Below are 27,412 nucleotides of genomic sequence, written 5' to 3'. Positions count from 1 at the left end.
TTACAGTCATTTAACTTAAATGGGTACAAAACATACACAGCCACATTCTGGCCAGCTGGCTTCCAGCCTGTACTGGTGAATAGGGTTTACTTTTACTAAATTTCATAGGATTCTTGCTAGTCTGCTTCTGTACCCTATCAAGGTCCATCTGAGTAGCATTTCTACCTTTGTGTATGCTGATTGCCTCACCATTTTTATCATCTGGGTTTATATTAAAGATACTGAGTGGTATTGGCCATAGCACTGATCCCCAAGAGATGCAGCTGTTGACTGCTGGACAGTTGGAATTGGTGCTGTTGATGGCAGTCCTCTGAGTTCAGTAATGCAACTGGTTATCCACCTTTGGCATTCCACCCACCTGAACCTTATCTTCCATTTGACTGTACTAGTGGAGCAGCAGACTGTGGGAGGCTGTGGGGCATATGACATTGCCTCCTTCACAGAACCAGACATACCATTGTGGGAGGCAGCCTGATTGATCAGACCCTATGTGTACATGGCATAACCAAGTAGGCTGTTGCACCCACCTTCTTTATCTATGGAAAACAGCTAATGTTCAGGCTGTTCAGTCATCAGCTTTTAACAAAAAGATAAAAAGAACAAAGCATTGGAAATACTATATATTAGGTATGGCTCTTGTTTTACAAATGCACCATTTCCCTTTTGCTGTAGGTGTAGATGGCCTGCTTAGAATAGAATGTGTATAAAAGACTGTTAGAGTACAATAAAGTACTGTGCTTAGGGATCACTGGCAATACAAAAAGGTGATGATTTGCTTTACTTATATACAGTCCTCTATCTTTCAAGACAAATCCTTATGGAGAGAAGAATCATAAAGCTTATTTAGTAGCTGGATGGTGATCTTTACTTGCTTGAAATATTCCTTCTGGAGATAGAGACACTGGTCACAACTTCACTAAAGATCTGAAAGTTAAGCACTGAAGAAAAAAAGGTGGAAGCTGGGAGGAGAACTGTTTCTACCTAGAGCTTGAAACAAACCCTGGCAGTGCATAGAACTGCCTGCTGATAACGCGGGTTTCTTCTGCCAGAGAGCCTGTAACTTGTACAGGTGATCAGTAGAAATTCTGCAAGTGTATTACTTACAAACAAAATAGTAAGCTTGTTCTTTTGACATATAACTCTTGAATTTTCACATGGAGAATACATATCTTTGTAACCATCTAACTCCACTTTTCTTCTGAAGGTGCATGGAATTTTTAATAGAACCAAATTAATGAATCAACTTCTGATAAACTGAATAATCTTTTTAAAATCCAGTTTCTGTTTGCTTTTTGGCTCACTGAGTGAAAAAGTGGCTACTTGTAGGTGTGGTTGTATTACTGGTATTACCATTTCTCCCATCTTATGTGAACATGAGTCTTTCATTGTCATCACTTCTGGAACTTCTATACCTTGGTAGTACATTGATGGACTTTTATTTTTACAGTCAGTTGGAAATTTCTGTTACCCAGCCCTTCTCAAATGTGATGTCTTTGACTCTACAGTGTTGCCTCTGTGAACTCCTATATGTTGAGAAAGGAGGGAAAAAATACTTATGAAGAATAGGATTGCATATAGCAAGGTGGTGTATTTCTAATTCAATGATTAGATTATATGTTCGTGCTTGTCAAAAGGTATGGAAACAGCTTTTCAGAACAGTTATATTATGGACTATTATCTTACCACATCAGACATTAGAAGACAGTAATGAAAAACTTTTGGATCATACCTTTTTTTTTTTTTTTTCTTGGCATATGTAAAGGGAAGCAATTAAATCTGCAGGCAAACCTCCTGTTTCTACGTGAGTAGCAAGCAGTGTGTATTTGCTGATGAATCAAGTGTCACCTGGTACTGAAGAAGTATTAAGTGTGAGATTTGGCTGAGTCATTTCCTTGGGCTCTTGGAGCTTTGTTTCACCACTGGCTGGTTGGAGTAAGCAAGAGTAGTTTAAGTGACTGCTGCTGAGGGTTAGAAATGTGCTAAATTCTTGATCTGAAAGAAAAAAATGCAACATTTTGCCTGTACTTGTTGCATAACAAATCACCAAGATATGGTAGAAACAAGCCACGTGACTTTACTGAAGTTGGGATAAACAGTAGTACAATTGTGTGTGTAAGTATTCACATGTGCATGTCTGGGCTGTATTGGGGTGTAAGTGGGCTCCGGAAGAGGGCCCTGGTATCTGAAGGTGACAGTGGAATTGGTGCAGTAGATTACTCAGTGGTCATGTATCCAGAACTTGCTGAGTTGGGGCTCTCACATGTACCCTGTAAAATGTGTAGAATACTGGTGAGATCAGGTGCTCTAGCTCCATTTAAAATGTGCTCTCATTAAAATGCATTGATACTGTTGCTGAATGAAACAATGCATCCTGTTACCTTGTGACTTGCTTCTTGATTTAGAGGACCTTTATACACAAAGGATGTGGCAAGTAATGAAATTGGCCTGTGCCATTTCATTAATCTCTGTCACTCTTCTTGCTTTGTTTTCTTGCTGTTGCTAGACTGAGATCAATGCAATGTAAATGTCAGTTTAGACACGTAAACACTGATTGAAAAGTTGCCTGAGAGTAAGCAATTAAAATGTCACCTTTCTGGGCACATTTTGGTGAACAGTTGTGTGGGTTTTGTGTATGGGGTTTTTTTGTTTGTTTGTTTGTTATTCCCAAATGAATTTTGCCTCCAAGAAATCAGAGATCTTAAAGTTCAGGTACTGGACATGCAGTTCAGTGTTTCAGCTTGCTAGCTTTTAGCACGTATTACAATGGCTCATTTTTCTTCCAGTCATATGGGTGCAATTGTAACTGCACAGTGGTTTTTGTGAGGGTGCCTGGGTTGCTTAGGAGCATGGAAGAAAGCATTGCTCTCTAGTTTTGAGTACAGAAATCTCAGAATTAGAAGGAAAATCATCAGAAGAGGTACCTGTTTTTGCAGGAATAATTGATGTAATGCCTTTTACACTGAGGTGGTTGACAAATTTTGCTGCAAAGATATTCCACTTTGTGAAAAAATGTCCAGGCTTTAACTCTGAAGTTGACCAAAGCAGTGACTGGTGGCAGTTTCTGCTTGTTTTGAAGCTGTCTCATTGAGTTTCTCCTGGTGGTTGTTAGTTGAGGTTATTTCTAAAATTCTCCTGAGTTGTGTCACATGTTAATTAGGTGTGCTGTTTTATTTATTGCATGTTTTAAAATGGTCTTACAAAATCTGTTTTGACAGTTTATCAAAGAATAACGACTTCTGAAATATTCTTTCTTAGCGTTTTGTGGTTAATAAGATAACCAGGGAATGTGAAAAAGAAATCTTCATTTTGCTTCTCTTAAAATACCTTAGAAAAAATTGTGAATTGGTAGTAATCAGCTTTCTAAAATTGTTTTTTTTTTATTCACATTCAGAAAATTAGAAGAGTGTAGATTTCAGCATTTGTTGGCTCTGGGATGATTTTTCCTACTCATGGAAAAAAAATACTGTGTATTTTCCTCTGTTCTAGTAAGTTGTTATATTTAAATATCATTGACAGCTATGATTTAACATTTAGTTAACCTGAGATTTTCACTGGCCTGCTGCTTGGAAGATCTGCCAGATTTGGGCCCTTTGTGAGACTGCAGGTGACTGGATCCCTGGGATGGTGGTGTAGCTTTCTGAAAAGGTAGTTATTCCTGCCAAATAATTTTCATTGTCAAAATTTAGCATTCAATTTAAGCTCTATGTTGCCTCCTGCTAATTCTCTCATATAGAAGTTGAAGTTGATAATAGTTGATGGACTAAATTTCTTTCTTAAAATAATGTATTTTGTATTTTAAAACATAGTGCTAGAGGAATATGGTTGAACCTGTATTTACTGGTTTTCTTTGAAGAAGTGAAAAACCTCTTTTGCTACAAAAGAGCAAAAATGTTCTACAGGAACCATTATTAATGAAAGTGGGTTTTTTTTGTTTGTTTGTTTTTTGTTTTTTAATGGAGTTGCAGCTTTCTGATTTAATTTGGAGGGAGAAGAGAACAGACAAACCAGACTGATTGCATGAAACTATTTCCCTCCTCCATCTAGTTTGACCTTGCTTGATCACAACTCATTGTTTGATTTAAGCTTCAGAATTGGAGCTCTTTTACAAAGCCGTTTTGAATTGAATTACAAAGTGCTTTTGAAGTGAGTTTTTGTTTGCACACTTTTGTGTGTATTTGTGTAAGTTTCCTTAAATAGGAGTTGAACTGTTTCCTACAGTTATGAAGTCTATTTTGTGCCTTTATCAGTTTCCTTCAACAAGGAAGCTTTACTACCATGCCAGCTGTACTTCACAACTGATATCTGAAAAAAACTTTTTATTTACATATGGAAAAGGGCAATCATTTTTTAATTCTTCTTTGACTATAACCTCCATAAAACTTGACATTTGAAAACAATGTCTTTTAATTAGTTTCAGGACCCACATTCATTCCTGGAATGCTGTTAATAGCTTATTTCACGATTTTGCATTTTGTACATAGGGATATTGAAATCAAATGAGGAGTGAGGAAGAGCTTGCATCAATCACTCATACAGTCCAGCCTTTTCTATTTTAGCAGGATAGGTGGAGTTGCAGGAAAGCCTTGTGCTGTGTACTTAGTGCCTTATTTGTGACAGCTTCTCTCCTGGCCCTATGCAGGACACACACCTGGGGGGGTGAGACAAGGTGGTTGGCTGGAGCAGCAAGCTGTAACTTGTTGTTTTCTGGAAGAAAATATTTTGCCACTTGAAAAGACAGAAGTGCCTTTTTCTCCCACCCCTAATTAAAATCAACAACAACAAAAAACGCAGCTATTTTGAAACTGGAATAAAATATAAAATCTCTTCAGTAATTTTCAGTAATTCAATAGCTTTGGCCTGGAAATAAATTTCATAAGACTAAGGATTGCCAAGTGATGTAAAGCAGTGAGAATGATCTTGCTTCCATACTGTTACATTAGAAAAAAATCACAAATCACATAGCAGCATGTGGGTTTTCTTTCCTCATGAGCAAAGATTTTGGGAATGAAAATTAAATTAGGAGGTTGAAAGTCCATTATTGGCGTTCAGTGGAAGTTGTTTCCAGGCATGTTTTCTACTCATGTTATTAAGCTCAGAGAGGATTTGAGTTAGTGTAGTTTGCCAGTTGAACAGTGAGTGCTGTGAATGCTTAAAAGTGTCTACTCCTTTTTAAATTTGGTACCTTCTTAACAAAAACCAAGTACTCAGAGGTTACTCATTATTAAGTAAAGTCCACCTGCCTATAGAAGTGACCTCTAGGTATATGTTGTCGTTTATATTTTTTATCCTGATGTACTAGTACATCCTAATTTGATTTAGGAATACAGTGCAGTAAGAGTAATGCATTGTATGCATACAATGAAATAAGAATAAAATTGTTGAAGTGAAATGGTAGTCTGCCTGAAATCTGGTCTGGTGCTGGGGAGCAGAGCAAAGATCAACTATGTGGTTGTCAGTTTTCTTCTGCGTACCGACACAACTATGCTTCAGCTCTTTACAGCTCACAATTGCACGCGTTCTGTTTTGCTTTTGGAAGCCCATGAAGTTAAACATTTACTGTGGCAGGTGAAGTTTTATGTGCTTTCTCTAAACAATGGAGACGCTGGTTTCAGAGTCAAAATGTCAGTTGTGTAGCCTTGTTGGTATTTTTGTTTGTTTGTTTTTTTAAATAAAAAATACCTGTCCACTGTCAGTTGAAGATCTGCGAAACTGAGAAGGTTTTCACAGCTTGAGACCAGAAAAGAGGTTTGTTACTGAGAAAGTGGCAGACTGATTTATTTCTAATAGTCTTGTACCCTTCGCAGGCCTGACATTTCTACCTTGCATATGTCAAAGGCGCTCCATGGAAACATTCATTTCTATGCAGGTTTTGTTCTTTTGAGTACTTTAGGTCCATGTAATACATTTCCCCTACAGGTAACAAGAGGGAGAAAATTTGATTTAGCTATGTATTTTCAGTGCCATTGCTGCTGTGCAGAGGTGCACACGCATATCTGCTGGGCAGAAGTCCTTGCAGCCATGCTTTGAAGTGGATTTGTATCACTGCGGAATGCTGTGCTGCACCATGCTCTGTGCTACAAGCTGCCATCTGCTTTACTTTGCTTCTCTCTTCCTCTGGGAAAAAGAAGCAAACCATTAGGTTCCTGCCACAGCCAGGCCTTTGTGTAGACCTCGACTATGGAGTTGGGGCTGAGGATCTCAAATAGTTTGTGCAGTGCCAAGTATTTTGCAAAACTACTGACAAATTGAAACCTACAATACAAGAAGATCGTTGTACAAGGCTGAAAGGTAATATTTGTCTGAAAAACAAAATATTCTTTATTCTTAATTCTTATTTAATTGACATAGTTTTGATTATCTTTCTGTAAGTATTGTGCCTTTTTCTGACGCTAGTTGCTAGTTTTTGCATCTCTATTGTACTTCTAGCATGGATAGAGTGTTCAGATACTTAAGCGACTTTTGTCTTCTGGTGTATCAGGTATTTATATTCTTTTTTTTTTTTTTAGATTTGTATGTTGAAATATATTGGCAGTTTCACTAGCAGCAGGTGGAAATAGAGTTGTTTTTGCGTACTTTTTCTTTATTATTGCTCTTCAGAAAGACCTCTTGTGGTGGCATTTGAAAATTAGTAGGTCTCTGAGTTTCAGTGTATTTGTGGAAGAAAGATGCTGAGAGATTTCAGGTTGTAGCACCAATGTTGCATTTCTAACTTTAACCATATCATGTTCCTGAAAAAAGAGGGAGTGAAATATTTGTAATTTGTCAACATGGGGATAAAAGTAATGCTCAAAGGAGATAAAATTGTCAAAGACTAGGTCTGCATAGGTTAAGGGAGATGAGAGGACTGGAAGAACATCAGTACTGACGGCTATGCCTCTTCAGACTACCCTGGAAATCTGCTTGAATGTCTTTGGTGAAGGAGATTTGCTACTGCGCTTGGAGTCCAAAGTTCCTGTTTCTGGCTGAGCTCATCAAGGGTTGTTGCAGCTCCTGTGATACTACTCTCTGTGGCACTTGAGGATAAATACTTGTGTTTGGAGTGAGAAACATATGCTCTTTAATTACATTAGTGTCAGGTCAAGTGCTCTGGAGGTTATCAAAAGCCAGTGTATTTCCAAGAACGATACTGGATTCTTGTAGTGATCTTTATGGCTTGGTATTGTCTGTGCTAGTGGGCTTGTTGTACAGCTGATGTGCCTTGCCACGTCTGATAAGGGTGGGATTGGGAGGGGAAATAGCAGTTCACTTTTCTGTCTGTACTTGTCCTCATTGGGTATGATTCACATTCGGGTTTCCTGTGTATGGTTTCAGCATTAATATTGCAGAGTGAAAGACACGTGACAGGATTCTTGCTTCACATTGAAAATATTGACCTGAAGCATGTTTTTGTCCTGTCTTAACTTGTTTTTCAAATTCTGTGCTGCTTTACGAGCATTGCCAATACTGAGTGTCTCGATACTTGCAGAGTAGTAATTTATGTAGCTTTTTTCCCTTTCTCTGCCCCATAGGATTCATGAGTCTGTTTGCTATAGCAGGTTGTCCAAGGGAGGGCTACAGAAATGATAAAGGACTTGGAGGGTAAAGTGTATGAGGGATGGCTGAGATCCCTTGGTTCAGCCCAGAACAGAGGAGCCAAGGGAAGCCTTCATGATGGCTGCAGCTCTCACAGGGCTGAGCTCTGCTTTGTGTGATAGTGACAGGGCCCAAGGGAAGGCATGGAGCTGTGTCAGGGGAGGGGCAGCTGGGGGATAGGGATGGGGTCTGCACCACAGGGAGGTGGGTGTGGAACAGGATGCACAGGGCAGTAGGTATGCCCCCAAGCTGCTGGAGTTCAAGGAACATCTGGACACTGCTTTCAGACATAGGTTTGAATTTTGGGTGGTCCTGGGTGCAGACAGGAGTTGGACTCGATCCTTATGGTTCCTTTCAGCTAGGGATATTCCACAATTCTAGCACTTTGTTTCCAACTGCAATTATCCTGTGTCATTGCATTGAACACAGGAAATATAAGCAGTTACTGTATCCCTATTGCATGCCTGAATCTCCCTTTTCAGCACTGAGGAACTAGCAGGATACTGTAGATCCACACGCTGATTTTATCTGTTGTACTCTATGCTGGAAACAGTTAGGTCAGTTAGAAAATGTAAGAACTCTGGAAGAAGATCCTTTTTTCAAAATGAAACAATTGCTATAAAAGCAAAATGTTTTCACAGACTAGGTTAATATACAAAACATGTCCATGAACAAAAGCAGTTTTCAAATGTCCTTCATAAATGGAAACACATAGCAAATTAGTATGGAAATGGTAATGGGGAACGTAGCGAGTCTTTGAGTTGGAATTTATTAGTAGTTATTGCAACCCCTTGGTATCTCAGAATTTTAAAATAGACTGGATGCATCTTTTCAAAGTATTTGAGGCATCTAAGCCATTTTTCAAAAGGCATTTGTCTGCCTGGAGGGTTAGTGATGGAATCTTTCTGTTTGAAACTTTTGAAGTTCTCCAGTTGGGGCCAAGAGCAGCCCTAGCTCTGTAATGCTCAAGCTGAGATTTCAGAGAAACAGAAAACTGTCCTTGGAAGACTTTATCCATCTCTCTGTGTCATTTTTTCATCTCAGGTGATATTTTGTCATGTGAGAACATAAAAAATAATTGTGCTGTGTAGAAGTCATTGAAAAGAGGATATGTCAAGTATTGCATTTCAGAAATGGGATATAAAGAACCTGTAGAAATGCAAATTGAATTGACAACTAGAGATAATGGTTGTGATTAGCTGGCTGTTTGAAAGAGTACTTTCCTAACACACACAAAAACAAATTATGTATTCACATAAATAAAATTATGACATTTTCATGGCTGACATGGAATGAAGAAGAATCTGATGTAAGAGTTCTCTGGAGCATTTTTCAAGAACTTGAAGCCCTGGAGATAATGTGAGCCCAACTTCTATCTGGCATAGCTGTGTTGTGCTTGATGGTAATAATCTTGCTTGAGGAAGGGTGTATGAGTTTCTGTATTAATGGAATGGATGACATTTAAGAGGCATTAATGGCTGACTTTAGGAAGGTGCTTGAACACATCTGTTAATCCAGATACAGAAGATCTGTGGCCACTTAGAGAAAAGCAGCCAGCATTCCATGAATTCTTGCTGTCCAGGGTTGTTCGCAGTATGTGTGGTTGTGTGGTACTGATCGAGTCCTTGAGAAGGGAATAATATGAAACATTTCTGACTCATTCTGATAAGATTTGTATGATAGCACTGTTGTTATTACTTAATCTGGGGGTGCAGAACACGATGACAAAGTGACAAAGAAAATTATCCCTGTTAAAAGGGACTGGAGCCCTGCAACTCCTACCCGTTTAATCCGTATTAGAAAATATTTAGAAAAATGTGCATTTCAGACTTAATAATGGTAATAGTGCCTCTCTGTCATGACAATGTAATTTGAAGCTTCATGTATCTGTGATTTAAAAAGTTTTTCTTCTGCTGGAACTCTGGAAGGTCAGTTAGATCTGCTGAGAAGAGGCTATGTATATAATGTCCTAAAAGTCTACTGTAACCTGACCAACATGTATCTATTAGATGAACATTAAATGGAAGGCAGCCTTACACTACAGAAATCAGATGATCACTGCAGAAGTGGAATATCAGGAATAGTTTCCTGAATTCTTCAGTTGAGTCTGGAGTTGCATGATTTACTGCTATGGTTACAGATTACATTATTAAGATGATTATTGCCTGCAGCAGTTTACGCTTCTTCTATTCTTCCAAAATGGAGCTTTGTTGGCAGTCAGATGTGTTCATCTGTCAGATGTGTTCATCTGACTTGAATTTTTTTCTGTCTTTTGAGGTAGTGTCAGTTGTTTATACTGAAATAATTTTTTAAATCTAGTGTAGAGGAGGAATCACATGTTTCACCATGTTAAGTAAGGAAACTTACTATGGGTAGTAATGAATGAAGAAACGATGTAAATGGACAGATGGATATGATGCCAAAGCAATAGTTTGTGTATATACAATTTGTGGTAATGTTTGTTTCTATTTCTGCAGTTATAGCTTTTGATGTCAGCACTGTACTGAAAATAAAGGAAACTTAAGTCTATTCCTTTTTTCTGTTGAGATGGAGCTAACATACTGTCTGGTTGTAAAAGGCAGGAATAGGAACGTGAGGAATAGGAACTAACAATATAAAAAAGATAAAGCTCTACATTGGATAGGATTTTTTTTTTATTCTCTTTTGGATATGATGCTAATCCTTCTTGAATACTTATTTGATTTCTGATGAGAATATCTGTGTGTTTTTCCTTTGCAAAATGAAGTATTTAAGTAACACTCCTATGGTTAAAGGAAAAGAAGCAAGCCCTTCCTAACTATATGCAAAAAAAAAAAAAAAAAAAAAAAGGCAAGGTAGCTTAAAAGTTGGCTTAAATACTTAGGACTCAGAAATGAAAATTTGTACTTATCTTTGCTTGAGGAAGTAAGCTGCTGCAGTAAATGCAATATGCTTTATTGCACTTTTAACCTGCTCTGTTACTGCACAGCTCATTGTAACTCAGCATTTCTTAATGTTTCCCATTCAGGTAAAGATCCTTTAAATAGGCATTGATAGCAGCAAAATAATAATAATTTAAAAATGCCCTTGCTTCTTGCAGTATTGTGTGTGTACATAGCCAAAATGTGGTTTTGATATTGGTATTAGTTTGTGGCAAGTATTTGATAGCTACCAGTTATTTGTGTATTTACCTATCAAAAGTCTTAAATATGTAACATGGAGACTGCAGTATTCACTTGCCCACTGCTATAGAACAATGCAACAGCTGTGATGGAAAGCAGATAAACTGAGTTGCAAACAAATGATGGTCTGCTACAATGGGAAACTGGACCAGTAGGTCCTCCAGTTTCTCTTCTGATGTCAGAGCACCTGCAGAGATGGGGACATTTTTGTCAGTTTCCTGAGGTGCAACACATGCAAAATGCCTGTCTTGTCTCAGGGCTATTTATTTGAATTCCAGTTTGAAGCAAATTATTGTGGTGATGTTTTGGAGAGACAGACAGAGTGAGCTTTTGTGAACTGATTTAAATACAGCTTCATGGAATTGCTCAGATTGGAAAAGACCATCAAGTCCAACCTCACTCAACCTATTATAACTATAATACCCATACTACCCTAACTCTAACATCCCACCACTAAATCATGTCCCTGAGCACCACATCCAAATGGATTTTAAACACATTCAGGGATGGTGACTTAACCACCTCCCTGGGGAGTCTATTCCGGGGCTTAACAACCCTTTCTGTAAAGAAGTGTTTCCTGATATCCAACCTAAACCTCCCCTGGTGCAACTTGAGGCCATTTTCCTTTGTCCTGTCATGTGTTACCCAATTAAACAATTGGGTATATCTTGCCTTTTAAAAATCTGTTTTATAGTAGTAATTGTTGTTAGAATATCTGGATCATTAGTCATTCTTTTTCAGTGATCTGTCATGTATCATGTTTGGTTATAAGATATTAGCTTTACCATTAATAATGTCATTTTAATTTTCAGTGCAAATAATAAAGCAAAAAAAGTATTGTTAAGGCTTTTTTTTTTTTTTTAAGGCTAGCTTTTTGCTTAAGGAGCTGTGCCAAACAGATTTATATCCAGACATGTCTTGTCATGTTTTAGACTTAGAATCTCAGGCAACTTTCCTGTTGATATCTTGGAGATGACATCTGTCAACACCAGCAAAAGGCAGCTTATCCAGGATGCAGGAGCCAGAGTTAATGTGTAGTCTTCCCCATGATTTATCTCAACTCAAGATATCTCAGGACTTTGTCTTTCTGACTTATCTAAGAATGCCAAAAACATGTTTTTAGAGGATTGATGTTAACATTTCCCTAGAGAGAACATAGTATGACAAGTCATTTTTAGTCACTGTCTGATGAGTACTAATTGCAGCAGGTTCACAATCGAGGTGTTTCCTATGAAGAACAAGAGCACAGGAAATAGCAACCCTTCTCCTCCAGCTTTATGGTACATTAGATGTGATGGAATACACTTAAAATTGAGCTGACAAGAGTTGTCTTTATACAATCTGGAGTAATAGGTCTGATGAGGATTTCAGTTGTCCTCTTTGTCTTGGAGAGCTGTGAACTTGGTTTGCTCATTTATTTGTATGAATTTTGTGATGGCATGATGGCAGTGTTTAGGGACTTTTTGCTTTGCATAGTATAGTAGCTATCCTCTTCTGCTTTCTTCAGAATAGAAAGCTGATCTCCATCTCTTCTTATAAAGATGACGTAATTATCCTCCTTGCTATAGTGCAACTAAAATAGAATGAAGAACCCAACTCTATTGTGTGTCTTACTGATTCAGTGGCCTCTGCTGGTTCTGTAAAGCGGTATGGGCACCGTGGACCTTGGCATGGATCTTGTGTGCACAGAAGTGCCTGCACACAGTGGCTAACATATGACTTCTGTGAAGACGTGTTTGTGCTTATCTGAGCAGATTTTCTCTGTATAGTCACTGTTGATTTGTAACCGGGTGCCAGTTAATCCAAACTTAAGTGAGTGTCTGCTGAAACTGGCTGTCCCCTCAGCTTTGTGAAATTCACAGCTAGTGGATTTCCGTGTGGGGTGTTCAGTTTGGTACCTTAAGTGAGTGCAGAACACTGCTTCTGCAGATGATTTTTCCTCAGAAGCACAGATTCCCTCCTATCCTTTTCTTTCTTAGTTTTTTTCTTTTTTTCTTTTTTTTTTTTTTTCTCCTAACTCTTCGCTGCTGCTGCTGTGACACAAGTAAGCTTCCTAGGTCTTGCTTTCATTTTTTTCCAACAGATTGCCATCTTGCTTCAGAGTCTCTTGAGTTTTTGTGCCCTAAATTTGACTGCTGTCTTGTGTAGGAAGGTTGACAGACTTAGTCAAGCTGTTTTCTTCTCTCTTCTGTGCTGTTTTTAACAAGGGGAAATAAGAGGCTGCCTACAGTTAGGAAGTGTGGTTAAGTTCTGAGGCAGTAACTAGTATTTTTCATGGACTGTATAGCAGTAGTTCCAAAATGTAGATCAGAATTTGTAAATTTTATAAATGCAATTAATTTAAAACCTCACAAAAATCTGGTAAGTGAGCATGTTCCTGAATAGAGCAGTATCTGTCCTTTCAAAAGCATAGGCATACCACACTTCTTTATTTTCTCCTCCAACTGATATTTAACTCCTTCTAGTAATATTTAATATTGCATCAGTCACTTCATATCCATCATTCAAGTACTGTCCAGTTTATGAGCTGCATTGCTGCAAGCGTGCATATATGTTTTTTCTGAGTACCAAAGTAAAACATACTGAAAACATGAGGTGCTCCTTTTGTTTTTTGAGTTTTCTGTAGTAGCAGTGTAACTTTAAAACTCAGTGTTCCACAGATCAGGAGTTTCTTTTGCAGGTTTCAGTCTTTTTTTTAATTAGGGGATTAAAAGCTTTGAATTCTGGAAGCTCAAGTTCTGAAGCTGTTGACTTACTTGCTAACTTTTTTTTTCAGAGACTAGGTCTTCGGTGATGGGTAGGTACACGGGAAAACTGATTTCACTGAGAATATTGCCACTGACATTAGAGCTTTGCTTAAATTCTCTCTCCAGTGCATTTGGTGGATAGACAGCTATAGCAAAAATATGAGCAAGATGTCAAAGATGTATGGCTTTGTTTTGAATATATGTGTATATATATATCTTCCACACACACATACGCATATCCAAGTTATATGCTGTACTCTGACAATACTTTTATTAGTGCCCCAGTCTCAACTTCTTATCACTTTTTCAAGAATTTTAAATCTCTTTCATTAAGGAAAAAAATATGGCATTATAGGGGTGAAGGCAATGGCATATGATCTCATATGTTACAACTACATCAGTAATTTTTCTAATAACAGCTTCATCATTTGCATTACTGTACAACTTTAGCATGGGCAAGAGAAGCTTATCATATTTGGAAAAAGAATCTCTGAAAATCTACAAACTTTTTTCCTGTAATAAAGCAAAATGAAGAATGAGATGAGAGGAACAAAATGCTCTAGGATGTAGTTATGCTTACCAAATATGATAGTTTTGCTTACTTTAAGTAGAGGTGCAGGGAAATCACTAACGAAGATGCTGCATAATTGGATTAATTGGATTTTCTTTACTGTTTCATTCTTTAGTCTTAAGAAACAATGGCTGTTAAGTAGAAGAAAAAGATAAATGAAAGTTCAGTTTAAAACACTCAACCCCCCCTCCCCACACACACACACACTGTTTTCCAAGAGTTTTTCCTCAGTATTTTGCAAAAACACATCAACATGAAATTACAGAGAAAGCAAAACTCTCAATTTTTTTATTCACTTAAGAACTTGATTCTTGTGTAATTAAGAAATTTGAAGAATGTTTCTGGTTGGTGACTTTAAAAGAAAACCTGATCTGAAGGAGTGTTTTGTTTTACAGAATGCTGAAACCAAGGTGGAGGAAGCTGCTAAGGAGAGTCCAAAAGCAGCAAGACTAACACAGCAATCTTCAGAAGACAATGAAGTATTTGGTGAGTTATTCAGACCATTGGAAAATGTTTCTTGATCAATTAGTTTTGTGTGTATGATGTTCCGTTGTGTTTGTTTGTTTGTTTTTTGTCTGTTTTGCTATTATTATGAGAAACAGAAAAAATAACTCTTGCCATCTACCATCTAGTGAATAGCATCCAGGTATGGTCAGTACAGTTCCAAAGAGATATGAAAGATCTGAGGAGAAGACCAAGAAGAAAACAGGGGCATCAAAGGTCTGAAATATACACATCTGAAGATTAGTATTTAGTTACTATAGAAAAGAAAGATTGAATGCAAGTTTCTAACAAAATGTAACAAGATGGTTTGCATTGAGTGGGAAGGTGAACTTTTCTCTGTCCATGATGGATAAAAAAAAAAAAGTGATTTCTTCAGATTGCAGACAGACTCAAATGTTGGCTAGAGGAATCTTAAAACAAATACTGAGACACTGGCATGCATCATCTTAGCAAATGGAGATTCATCACTTTGGACCTTTAAAAACAAGTTAGATAAGTTACTGTGTAAACTGGCAGACTACGGTTCCACCTGTGGCAGAAGTGGATAGACTATCTGATGATCAATGAGGTCATCAGATTTTAGATGAGCTCCTCTTGTTAGCTTTCTGTGATTTTTTTTTTCCCCCCATAAGTTTTGCTGATAGCTTTCATACCAAATAAAGGGCCAATTATAGTTTGATTCTGCATTAAGATTGGGAAAAGTGGAGGAAAAACGTTGTTTTTCTGACTTTATATTGATTTTATGCAAATAGAGCTCCATAGAAAAACAAACAGTAGTCTAAAGTTACTGTAAAGGCTAATTTTTGTTAGTTAAGGTAACATTTTTCTCCTTTATGTTTTGACATGGAAACTACATCTGTAAAAATCATGTGGATTTTAGTATAGCTTAAGATGTTGAATGATTCAGCTGTTTATGAACAGAGTAAGGAAATATTTTCCTTCTTTCAAGGTACAGAAGGAGTGGAGCATGAATAACTAAATCTTTCTTACTATATGTGGAAACAATGCATGTCCATTTAAACAGGTTTTGTCTAAAATGTGCTTTCCTGTATGAGTTAATGCAGTGTGATTAGCATGTGAGCCTGAACTGGTATGAATGCTTCCAGCACTGATCAGATAATGTCAGTGGCTGAAGAATCCACAGGTGGACTTAAGAATTAGGTTTACGCATCATTAATTTTGTGGTGAGACTATTACCTCATTTCCTCTATGTCTGCTCCCAGTCATTTGCAGTAGATCTGGTTCTACAGGTTATGAAGCCTCATGGCTCTGTATAATGCATGTCCCAAACTATGCCCTTTTCCATTGTGAATCTTCCCAGTGCTGTTTCTGTGAGAAGGATGGAAACAGAAAAGCAGGGAGACATCAGCCTACTTCTTTTTACCAGCAAAAACTCTGGCTTTTACAATGTCTCTGGGTCTGACATTAATCTGATTGCTAGCCCCAGATTGTAGCAAACTAAACTAGCTCTTAGTTTACAAACCTGTCCCATATGGAGACTGTGAACTTAAAAAATGGGAATTAAAATCATGTAGTTCACTGTTGGTAGAGTTAAATTCACTCTTCAATGATACACACCCTTACTATAAAATCTTTTGATAATTTAAGAAAGCGGACACACGGTCAACTTCTTAAGTGTTCTTTAAAGGTAATGATTTACCAACAAATTGCTGAACGTTTCCATGTTCCAAATCTGTAAACTGAATTGCTTATCTAAGATAAGCCAGTGATCAACCTTTGCTAGCTAGCTTGGCACCACAAGGAGGAAAATTTATTTCCAAATCTAAAAAAGAGTCGGCATCTTTGATCAACCTTTTTACCACTTTACAAAAGGAAGTCTGGTTGGATTGCTTTCTAAATTAATTGAAAGCTATTAAGAAGGAAGAGGAAATTTGGTCCAAATAGTCTGTAAACTGGTTAAGTAAAGAATTTAAAGTGGACTGAAGGTGCAAAGGCAGTCACCTTGGTGTGAGGCTCTCTGAGAGTCAGGGAGGAAATCTGTGTAGATATACATTTCATGTGCCTGAGAATGGCACTGTGGTACATATATGCCTTGCTCTACAGTTCTGGGCAATTTTTTAAGATGCTCAGATCTCACAGTGGGTAATGATTATAAGCTTCAGACAGCTTTTCCTAGGTGAGGCATTTGTTGTTTTATAGACCCTGCTCTCCTGTTCTCCCTCTGTCCTGATGCATTTCAAGCCATCTTTCATTTCTTCTTTCTTTCTCTCTGGTGATGTTAATTATAATGAGCATCAAGTGTGCCCCAGTAGCAGATTAATTTATAGCTTCAGCTCTTTGACTAGAAGTGCTCTTCCTAGGACTTCTAAATAACCTCCAGTCTTTTTGATAGACTGCAACAGCCTTTTTTTTTTCTTCTTCTTTTTACATGTATCACCATCTTCTGTGCTTGCTTAATTTATTTTGCACAAAAATTGCTATCCCTGGCTTGTTTTTCAGGACAGTGCCACCCCCTAAGTAAAGAATACCACAAGGAATCAGTGAATTTAATTCCTGCCTGAAACAGTCCCCTTCGGAAAGGGAGTGCGTGTGCCTCGACTGCTTCAGGACTTCTCTCCCACTGAGCTGTTCTGTGCATGAACTCAAGGGGTTCGGAAGCACCCGGACCCACATGAGGTCCTTGTGGCTGTCCCTCTGCTCTTAGCCACCCGGGGGCAGCAACTTCCAGTCCCCTGCAGCCAGCAGGGAATGCTTGATCAGCCACAGCAAAGCAGGCAGCAACCTTACTCCGTTCTTATTTTCCCCTTTCTAGGGTTAGTATTGTCTTGGACCAGCAGAAAATCTGATCTATCAGAAGGGAACGTTTATACTGCAGACAGCATGAAATGTGTGCAGCTGCTAGAGGTTGCTATAGGGAGCATATCTGAGTGTTTTCGTCAATAAAGTATTTGCTTCTAGAGAAAGCGTGGTTTCTGCAGTGCTTATTGTTTGAGTAATGTTTTGGCGGGAGACATAGTGTTATTGATTGAAAACAATGCCGTGGTAATAAAGAACCAAGGTTGGATATCTTTTTCATGTCTGCTAGACCCAGTAGTGCTCTCCGTAAGTATGACTAAAGATCGATCCACTGCTGTGGAAGGGCCTCTTGGGAGTGAACATGAACATCTTTGTTTTCTTCTTCTTCATGAGCTGGATTCAGAAATTGTCATTTTGGAAGGTATTTTTTGTTTGCTTTGAGTTTTTTCTTTGTTTTCTTTAATATTACTTTTTATACTGGGATATGGCTGAAACGTCCTCAGCAAAGATGGAGGCTCATTGTACAAGATGCTTTAGTGAAAAAAGAGGGAAGTCAGAAATATGTTGTGTTTCAGAGAGCTAATTCTCAAAGATGAACTTTTAATGCAAGGAGAGTGAAGAAAAGGAAACTAAGAGTAAGGACATGGAAGAGAAAGGGAATCGAGTCTGTATGGTAATCATATGTGTAACTATCAAATTCTGAATTAACAGGAGTTAGTTTTGTTTGTGCATTGAAAGGATTTGCTTGTGACCCCCAACAGAGTTCTGTTGTCTGTTTTACACTGAATATTCATCTGTGCTCTGGATCTATAATGTCATACTGCTCCCAACTTCTGTTGAACTTGCACGTAGTCAACATGGTTGCTGTTGCAACCAGTATGTAGTAAGAAAGGAATCACAAATGTCTCAGTATAGGAGAGAGAAAAAAGAGAGTGAGTAGAGCACTGCTCATTTAATGAAATGGATCAGGAGATCACTGCCAGCTTTGCTTCCAAATACAATTATAAAATTGTGTGGATAATTCAGAAGTTTGTTAGATCCATTGCTGCAACTGGGAGGCAAAAGCAGGGGACCAGACTGCCTGTTGTCCTGGCTAGGAGGATTGGAGCTTCTTTTGTACAGTCCTTTGACTTGGAGAAGGACAACTGCAGACTTTCATAGATATTTCTTTCCTACTGGGCTGAACAAGCATAAAATTACAAATAAGGAAAAGTTCTCCATGCAGAAACTTTGGTATTCTGGCAGCAAGTTCTCCTCTTTGATAGCAATGAAGAATTAGTGTAATAACTTTCTGAAGTACGGTAAATCTTGATGTTTTCAAACTGGAAAATTTCATTTATACTTATGTCAGTTCTAAAATTGTGTCTGGGGAAATGGCCGTGGGTCTCCATGGCATAGTGCTTTCTTGTCATCAGCTACTGTGTGTTCAGGAGTTGCACTGTGGTTTCTCTGTTGTTGTTTTGTATTTTGGGTTTTAACAAAAAAGGCAATTTTTTTTTCTAACAATACCAGAATCGTGGAGTTTCCCCCTTTCACTGAAGCAGGAGGTAAGCTCTGCTGAGATTTTGGCAAAACAACACTGAGCTGAGCATTGTCTGTTGTTCTGCCATTTTTAGCTGCAGCTCTGGGTTAGGTCCCAAGGTCACTTTTCTATGCAGAGCTCAGGGAAATAGCTCAAAACTGTGCAGTCAGCACAATTCCACAGTGACCCTGCCTGACCCTGATTCATTACTTATGCTGACACCCGCTTCTGTGTCCTACGCACTGAACTCCTGTGGGTATTTGTATAACCCTTCACATGTTGAAGAACTTCTGTCTTCACTAGGGTGCCACCTGTAATATTTGGACAGATGTAGGTATTGCTGCTGTTGGCCTTAATGTGATACAAGGGTTGTCACAGTTGCTGCTGTCTTACCATGTCCACATCTGGAACTTTTTTTGTTTTTTTGGATGCTGATATTGAAAACAAGGTTCTGTTTTTTGGGGTTGAGTTTTGTTTCTTTTTCTTATTTTCTGTTCAGGATGTAATGACAATAAATAAAGCATATTTCCTGAAAACAATAGGCAATGTTCAACTCTTACAAGTGGCTGTACAGAATATACTTAGGAGGTGAGCATGTATACGATTATGTGCAAAACCTGTATGGATTTCATGCATTCATTTTTGCTTTTAGCAAATCATTTAAAAAGAGGAGAAGAATGCAAAAGAAGGAGCTTGGAAGAATTTTCTAGCTCCTGGATACACAATTCCTCTCTCAGGTGATGTGACAGTAATAGGAACCTGCTAAAAGCTGCATGTTATTGTAGTTCAGTGACCTTCATACAAGGGAGTTTCTCTCATTGTAAACACAATTGATTGTGGGACACAGACTATGACTTTAATGCAAAATAATGGCATGCTGACTTGAAAAAATCAATCCTGTAAGACAGCAGATTGTCCTAAAATGGCTATTCTAACTATGGTGCAGTTATTCCCTCTGGCATGAGAAGGAAATGGGTAAGTTTAGTCTTTCATAGTTTTTCATTATAAGCTCAAGTGATGATTCTGTTGTTCCAGCTGTACACATATTTCCACTTCCCTTCACTATCTTTCTCCTTTTCCCAATTTCTTGCAAGGTCTGCCAGCTTCTGCACAGCATTTCTTTATCACCAGATAAAGACTGGAATAATTTTCTGAGCTGGAAAAAGAGATTTACATTTTTAACAAAAAGTAGCTTGTCATTTTTTCTGTGCAGTGGTAAGTAGCTGATGAGCACTGCATCCTTTCCTTTAGTTCGTTTTTTCTTTATTTTTTTTGTTCGTTTTTTTTTCCCACCTAAAGGGTTTTTTTTTAAGGGAAAGGGCTGAAATTTCATTCTTGCAAGATGTACATGGGAAACCTTGCCGTGTCATATGCATTAGAGAACTGTTGAGATGGGAGGAGGCGCAGAGGATTTCAGAGCCAGCAGGTGGTTGACCTTTTTGTTGTTATTTTAGGGTTTGAAGCTTTTTATACAGTACAGATTTGCATTTTGATGCTAATTCTGTAGTTAGTTTGGGGTCATTAGGTGACTAATCATCATTAGGGATTATTTATTTATTTATTTATAATAATATTCAAGTTTTATTTCTGGCAACCATTTGATGCATCAAACAGCAAGGTAGCTCCTGGGCATCTAACTAATTAATATGCCAGCAAAATTACCACACTGCTCTACGGTAGCATCTAGACCTGTGAGATTACTTCCAATGTGGCTCTGATGTTTACCACATAATTAGTGCACAAGCAATAGGGCTTAACAAGTACGATTCCATATGGTTTTTTTTTCTTATCTGTACCACAGCCAACCTCCATGATTAAAAGAGGCATGGGGACTGGCTTTGTCACTGGATTTGTTAGCGTAGGCAGTGACTGGAGCCGAGTATTGCCTGCTGCACTTTCAGCAGTGCTGGCCCAGTGGGGTGTGCTCACTATATTTTATCAGCACAATAATGGTACAATAAATGACTTATTCATGATTTTAATGGTTGCTATACAGTGGGCAGGATCTGCTGAATTTTTTCCCCTTGTTTATTCAGTAAGAGTGAGTCTGTATGAGAGATGGGAAAAGCACAATAGGCGCTGAACATCCTATTGTTATCCTCAGCACACATTGTAGCTGATTGTAAAAGTTAGGATGGTAAAGGGTTGCCCAGCATCACATGGTGCTGTGTGGTGATTGAGGCCTTTTGCTAATTAGCTAACCACGAACAAAAGTTACTCCTTTCCAAGTGCATTTTGCTGCCTTTGTCCTAATATCAGGCTGCAGCCCAAGAGAGTTTTCTGTTTGTGCAGAATAAACAGAATCCTTAGTGTTTTCCATCGCTGGTCCTTATGTAGCAATCAGTTTGGGTAAGGCAGGATTTGAGCTGCAAATGAATTCCAAGTGCTTCTGGAAGGTCGTTACTTTGTGGAAAATAGCTGGGATGTTGCTGTTGTCCCATTTCCAGTTTGCTGAGCTGAATAAATGCTCAGTCCTGGTTTGAGTGAAATAAACCATAGAATAATAAGCCGTAGAACCCTCTGTGGGCCAACTGCTCCACTGTCTTCTTAGCTGAAACAGATGTTGGCATTAAAGTTTAATTATGGTCTGACTTACTTTTGATGTCATGGCTAGAAGAAAACCGAAGTCACTTTTTGTACCATTTATTTTGAAAATATATGCCTAAAAACATCAAATGAGATTGATATATATATTTTTTTAATAAGAGAAAATAATATATATATTTATACCTCTTACTGTAAAAAAAAATTATTCCTCATATCCAGTCTAAATCTTCCCTCTTTAGTTCGAAACCATTTCCCCTTGTCCTGTCACAACAGACCCTACTAAAGAGTGCTACCTTCTTTCCACTTGCTTCCCTTTAGATAGAGCTGCAGAGTTCTCAGAAGTATTACTTAGTGTATAATGAACATAGATGTGAAAGTATTATAGTGGCAGTAAGCCAACCAGGAAGGGATTGTGACTGAGGAGAAGACAGCAGGTTATAAACACTCCCTGCAAGTCGTGCTCTCATGATACTGACAAAATAATTTTACTTCTGTGCTGAGTTAATCAACAAAAGGCTTCAGTAAAGTGTATGACATTTCTAACTCTGACCACAGGACTGAAAATGAATCTGATGGTGGTATGGAAAGTGGAGAGGGAAAGCGCTGACAGGGAGGTACACAGCAGAAAGTCACATCTGAGATGTCTATTTTTGGTGAGGAAAATAGAAGTGAAAAGGACCAGTATACCCTGGTACTTGCACAGAAACATCCTGGTGGTGACAAGACTGCAGTTGCTCACAAGCAGAGAACAGCCACGATAATGCTGCTCTTTATTTCCAGAGCTGTTCAGAGCAGGCTCGCTCTCTAGAGTCTCCCCTATAAAAGGCCAATAAAAAACTTGGCTTTCAGTAGACCTTCTAATATTCTTACTTAATTAGAAGGAACCATTTTTCTGCCAGTTAGAAAGTATTTCTGTCCAACAGGAACTTTAAGTTATCCTGAGTGGTTTAGTAGCTGTCATCTACAGTGGCTGGAGGTTTTGTTTTGTTTTTCTTTGCTGCAGCATCTTAAATTAACTGACATGTGTGATACTGACCATGGAAAAACAAAATGTCTGTGGTAGTTCTGTCAGGGAAGATTGCAGCAGAAATCTGTGATTGTGTGACTGTCACTGTTGCAGGGGGGAAAAAAAAAGTGAAAAAAAAAATACTGTAGTCTCTTCTCATCTCAAGTGACTTCTGCAGAAATTTGTAGACTCATAGAAACCTTGGAGTTGGAAGGGACCTCTGGAAGTCATTTAGTCCAACTCCCCTGCAATTAACAGGGACACCACAGCTAGATCTGGTTGCTGATTGGCTGAAGATGAAAGGAATTCACACGGGTTCTGATTTCTGTACTGAAATATCTGTCATCAGATTTTCTTCTTAAACTTTGATTGTGGAAAAGTGATGGAGTATGCCCCTGGAAACAGGAGTGTTAGGTTTCGGACACCTGACTGATTCACCATGTGACATTACTGCAAATAGACTTTGTTCCACTGTAGTCAGAGGGGACAAAATGAAACTACCGATGTTTCTAAAACAAGATACTTCGTATTTGAGAAACTTTTCTGTTCTTTAAGTGAGATTCCCTGAGAATTTATCAGAAGATGGTGACTCTTACTTTGACATATATTTTAACTTTGCAGGAGCTCCTTTTTTTTCAGCACAGTAACTCTGTCGATTTCAGCACTTCTGCAGTGATTCACTGAGTTTTTAATAGGGAAGACTGTGATCTTAGGTCTGTGTTGTGGGGTAGCTGTGGCACTGATTAGGGGAGCTGCAGTTTATTAGGTAGAGAAATCTGTTTGTGAACTCCTAATGGATAAGTTTTAGCTGTTGTTCTGTTTAGTGCTGCAAGTAGAATGATAATTTGCTAAGTTGATTTGGGTGGGAGCAGTTCTAGAAATGAGGTAATTTTGTCTTCTGTGTCACTTGTTCATCAGATCTAAAAAATTCCATTATTTCACTTTTGTAAGCTGATGTTATAGCACAAGTGAGACATTAATAACTTTATTCTGTTACCTTTCACTTGCTCTCAGGCTGTCTGCTACCTTTCACTTAGATTTCTGTGTTCTGTTCAATCTTGTATATAAATTACCCATACTTAAAATGACCACAAGACCCTCTTGTTCGGTCTCCAGATTTTATTGCTCTGGGATCAGATTTGTCAACATTTGTCAACAAGCATTTGTCAACAAGGAAATCTATTTCAGAATAGGAAATAGATGTGTAAAACGTCGGACTGAAATCAGGCTTGCCAAATAATACCTTAGCTCCCTATGCGGCACTGCATATATGTTCTGAAATTTTACTTATATTTTAGATTATTTGCCAAAATTCCTTGAAATAACTTCTCTAATCTGTTTCAAAGTTCCAAGATCTGAAAGCAAATTTGTTTTGGTATTCAGGCTGAAAACTCCCTGAACCAAAAACCATCAGAGCCCCCCAGAAAATGAGAGCTTAGCTAAATTACTCTGCCCTATCTATGAGGGATCCGGGGCTGACCAGCATTGTTGTGAGCTGCAATGAGGGACAATGACTGATGAAACTAAACAGAGGAACAACAAATCTGGCTTCCATTTCAGAATCACTGCTCACCTGATTGTAGCACTTTGCATGTAGTGGCCTGGTTTCTGCAGGTAATTTGAATCAGTCTGATTGATTCAGTGGTTGAATCTGAACTCATAAACTAAAATAACATAGAATAATTAAACTGAACTCGTAAACAGGATTTTTGGAAGGAGAAATCCAGGAGGTGAGAGTTCTGCGTGCATGATTGGGATTTTGCCATTTCCTTCCTTTCGTACACCGTTGTATTGCTGAAGCATCATAGTCCAAGAGCAGACTCACTCAGGAACTATTTCTGCAGTGTGTGTAATAACCAAAGCACCTAGCTCAGGAGTAGGACTTTCTTCCTCCCGTCAATCAATAAACAGAAGGGGGAGAATATGAGGAAGGTTCTCTGCAGCCATCACAGCTGATTCCTGTTTCCCAGAATGAGTTCTTCCTCTGCCGGTTGAACTACTTTGCACCGAGGAGATTGCTGCTCACTAACTGCAGTAAGAGAACCAAATTGCTGCAGTTTTTGCATGTGAACTGCAGCTTCAGGATGAAGGATTGTCTGCTTGGGAAAACTCAGTAGCAGAATCCTAGCAGTTTAATTACTATAATTACAGTAGTGCTCCGTAAATGCTGTTCCTGCCTGGACACATTTACAGCTGCACTGTTATCCCTGTGCCAGTGCAGTTCTGCCAGTCATTTTTCCCTTAAGGCAAACATTTTAATTATTTCTCTTTCCCATCCATCTAATCAACAGTCTTTTAAAATTGATTTGTAATTATTCTTTAAATTGTAAATAATTATAAGGGTTGAAAAATGTCTTACTAGTTTCGTTTTTCCCACCCACGTGGTTTTCTTTCTTTTCTTTTTCTTTTTTTAACATGTGTTCATTAGTCTCCTGCAGTGAAAATATGTGTTCCTTTCTAATAGATGTTCTTACACCCCTTATAAAAGGACTCTTTTTAGCTCTACCTCAAGTTTAGGTGCCCATTATGTGACTTCTGCATGTTCTTGCAAGTTATTTTTGAGATTCTGAGAAAAATAAATTAAGGACAGCATACAGAGCTTGTCCCCTCATAAAAACATATGTAAGTACATTGAAATAAGCACATTGTTAAAAATTGAGCACTGCTTCCACCAATTGTCATGACTACCATCCTCTTTGTAATAAATAACAGTTGGCATATACAGTTAGCTGATTTTTATAATCAGTTCCCCTTGGTTTTAAGCATATCATAGTTGTGTGCATTATCAGAAATGAAGTGTGGGAAAAGGGCTCATGCTGTCATTTGTACACTGGCTGCACATAAGCTGCTAGGACACGGGGCTATTAAAATGGAAACATTTTTTCCACTATCTATGTTAGTTTGCTTATTTTGACATAGTTGGGATATACAACTGCAAGGTAAAGACTTAAATATTTAAAGATTCCCAGTTCTGTTATTCTTTTTAAATAAAAATATAATGCTATTAATTTAATAGTTTTCTCTGAAGAAGTAAAGTAAAATTTGATCCTCGTGATGGTTTCATTTGTTGTTTTTAATTAGCTTTACAAATTAAGGATTTAAAATGGTTTTCATATGGGGAGTCTCTATCAGGATTTTGGACATGTCCTGAAATGTGTGATTTTGTTTGATTTCTAATGTTAGAAGAAAAAAATCTGTGAAAAGTGAAGACATTTTCATTTGAGTGAAATATCCCAAAAATTATTGTCAGCAGAAGTTTTGAGGTTGTGTGAAGAAGTCATGAGAGTTGTGTGCAGAAGTCATGAGGTTGTGTCTTTCTGAAAATGGCAGTGTATTTGCATGTAGTTTTTCAGAGTCCTTCAGATCTTCTTGAAATGTCATGATAATGCATTTATTGTTAATATAATATTTTTGCAGGAGAATTAAGCATAATGTTAAAAAGCCATGTTTTCCAGAGATGAGCAAGGAAAAAAAAAAAAAGAGAACTTGGAACATTAGGGGAATTTGTCAAGCTATGTTTATGTCCATTTCATGCACTAGAGATGCGTCTATTTAATTTACTGTGGGCTCTGTTTAGTGTAATTCAGATAATAGAAATGCACACAGTGAAAATACTTAGACAATATCTTTGTCTTTCTCAGATCTACACAGAACTGACAGTTTCTAGTTTATAATTTAGTACATGGTAGTACTGATTAGAGTTCATGCCTATTTGCTTACTTGTGTTAAAGCGATAGGAATCAGAGGTGTTGGTTGTTCTTTAATGTTTTGGGTTTTTTAAGTACTGTATGGCCTAATACTTAAGAAATTACTGGTGAATAACAGTGTTTTTATTGAAACAATTCAGAAATCATTAAAATCCATCACTAGTCCTGACTTGAAGAATGGGCTGACTAACTTGAAATCCATAATTAAGAACTCACGTAAACATTTACACCTTCTAAGTTAGCCCAGTGGTCTGCAAATGCAACTGATGTCAGAAAATGCAGAGTATGGATTCCAAATCTACAAGAAGGCTTTCCTTAAGCCATTCTGCCTGCAGTTCTACCTCAGCCTTTATGTTTGATAGCTGGTATATCTCAGATGATCTCAACTCCAAGGGGAACAGGAGAATAGAGGCATTCTCTGAGTGCATGAGTGCTTAGAATAACACTATGCTTAGTGACCAAATGAACAATCCCTTTGAGCTTTCGAGATAGTACCCCCTCTCACAGGGCACTGGAAAGCATTTCTTTAACAATTATGCAGCAACAAAGCACAATGAGATTGTTGGTTGCTATAATTTCTTTCAGAGGAGAAAAGTCAGAGTTTGTATATTACCTTCTTGTTCTGATCTCAAATTCAACTTGTTTGACAGACGGGGAACACAACTTCATCTGCCATCACATCCTTAGTATTGGTGGAATAGGCTGCAGCATAGACGTTTAAAATTTTTTACTATTAAGATAGATTATTTATATATATAATGTATTACCTGCCTGCTGCTGCTTCTTTCCAATCATCTTTTTCCTGCCTGCTTTGCATTCAGGAGTTTAAAAATGCTCCAGGTGTAAACAGAATCCGTGCTACTAGCAGTGTGTCTCTTATGCTCTCTGACACTTCTACAACATGTTCTTCTTTCAGTTTGATGTGACTTATTCCCAGTGTGTGACTGTGGTGTGTTACTGCTGTTGCCCATTCTCCACATATCCAGTATTTTCCCTGTACCTTCCTCCCTATATTTTCTTCTCAGATCTTCTTTTGCAGCATTATTTTTCTTCATTATTTTCTTCACGTCTTTGCAGTGTGATCATTTTGAATTCCAGGGATCAGATCTACCACAGATGCTTTGTAGTAAATCCTTTCCCCAACACCAAACCAAGTCCCTGTGTTTAGAGTCAGTTTTGAAGTTATTTAGACATATATATTTATTTAATTTTTAAAAAGGCAAAAGCCCTTTTTTACTTGCAACAAGCTGATAGGATATATCCCACCTGTCAGATCCTGCAAGCCAAATGCCAGCAAACGGTCTGTGCTTGGGCAGGT

The 27,412-nt window shown here is 38.0% G+C and overlaps 1 protein-coding gene across 1 annotated transcript in view; it reads left to right on the top strand.

Annotated features, from left to right (window-relative positions):
* MBP (myelin basic protein) overlaps positions 1-27,412 on the top strand; it is an 81,146-nt gene that overhangs the window by 14,142 nt on the left and 39,592 nt on the right. The window contains exon 2 of the mRNA XM_065753110.1: positions 14,447-14,537. Coding sequence (XP_065609182.1) covers positions 14,447-14,537 — 91 coding nt within the window. The remainder of the gene's footprint in view (positions 1-14,446; positions 14,538-27,412) is intronic.

This window comes from Cyrtonyx montezumae, unplaced genomic scaffold, assembly GCF_038088225.1.
Source record: "Cyrtonyx montezumae isolate F1298 unplaced genomic scaffold, pur_monq_1.0 scaffold_8, whole genome shotgun sequence".
In the NCBI taxonomy this organism is placed as follows: Eukaryota; Metazoa; Chordata; class Aves; order Galliformes; family Odontophoridae; genus Cyrtonyx; species Cyrtonyx montezumae.
The sequence above is the reverse complement of the archived record's forward strand: the minus strand, read 5'-3'. Positions and strand labels throughout refer to the sequence as shown.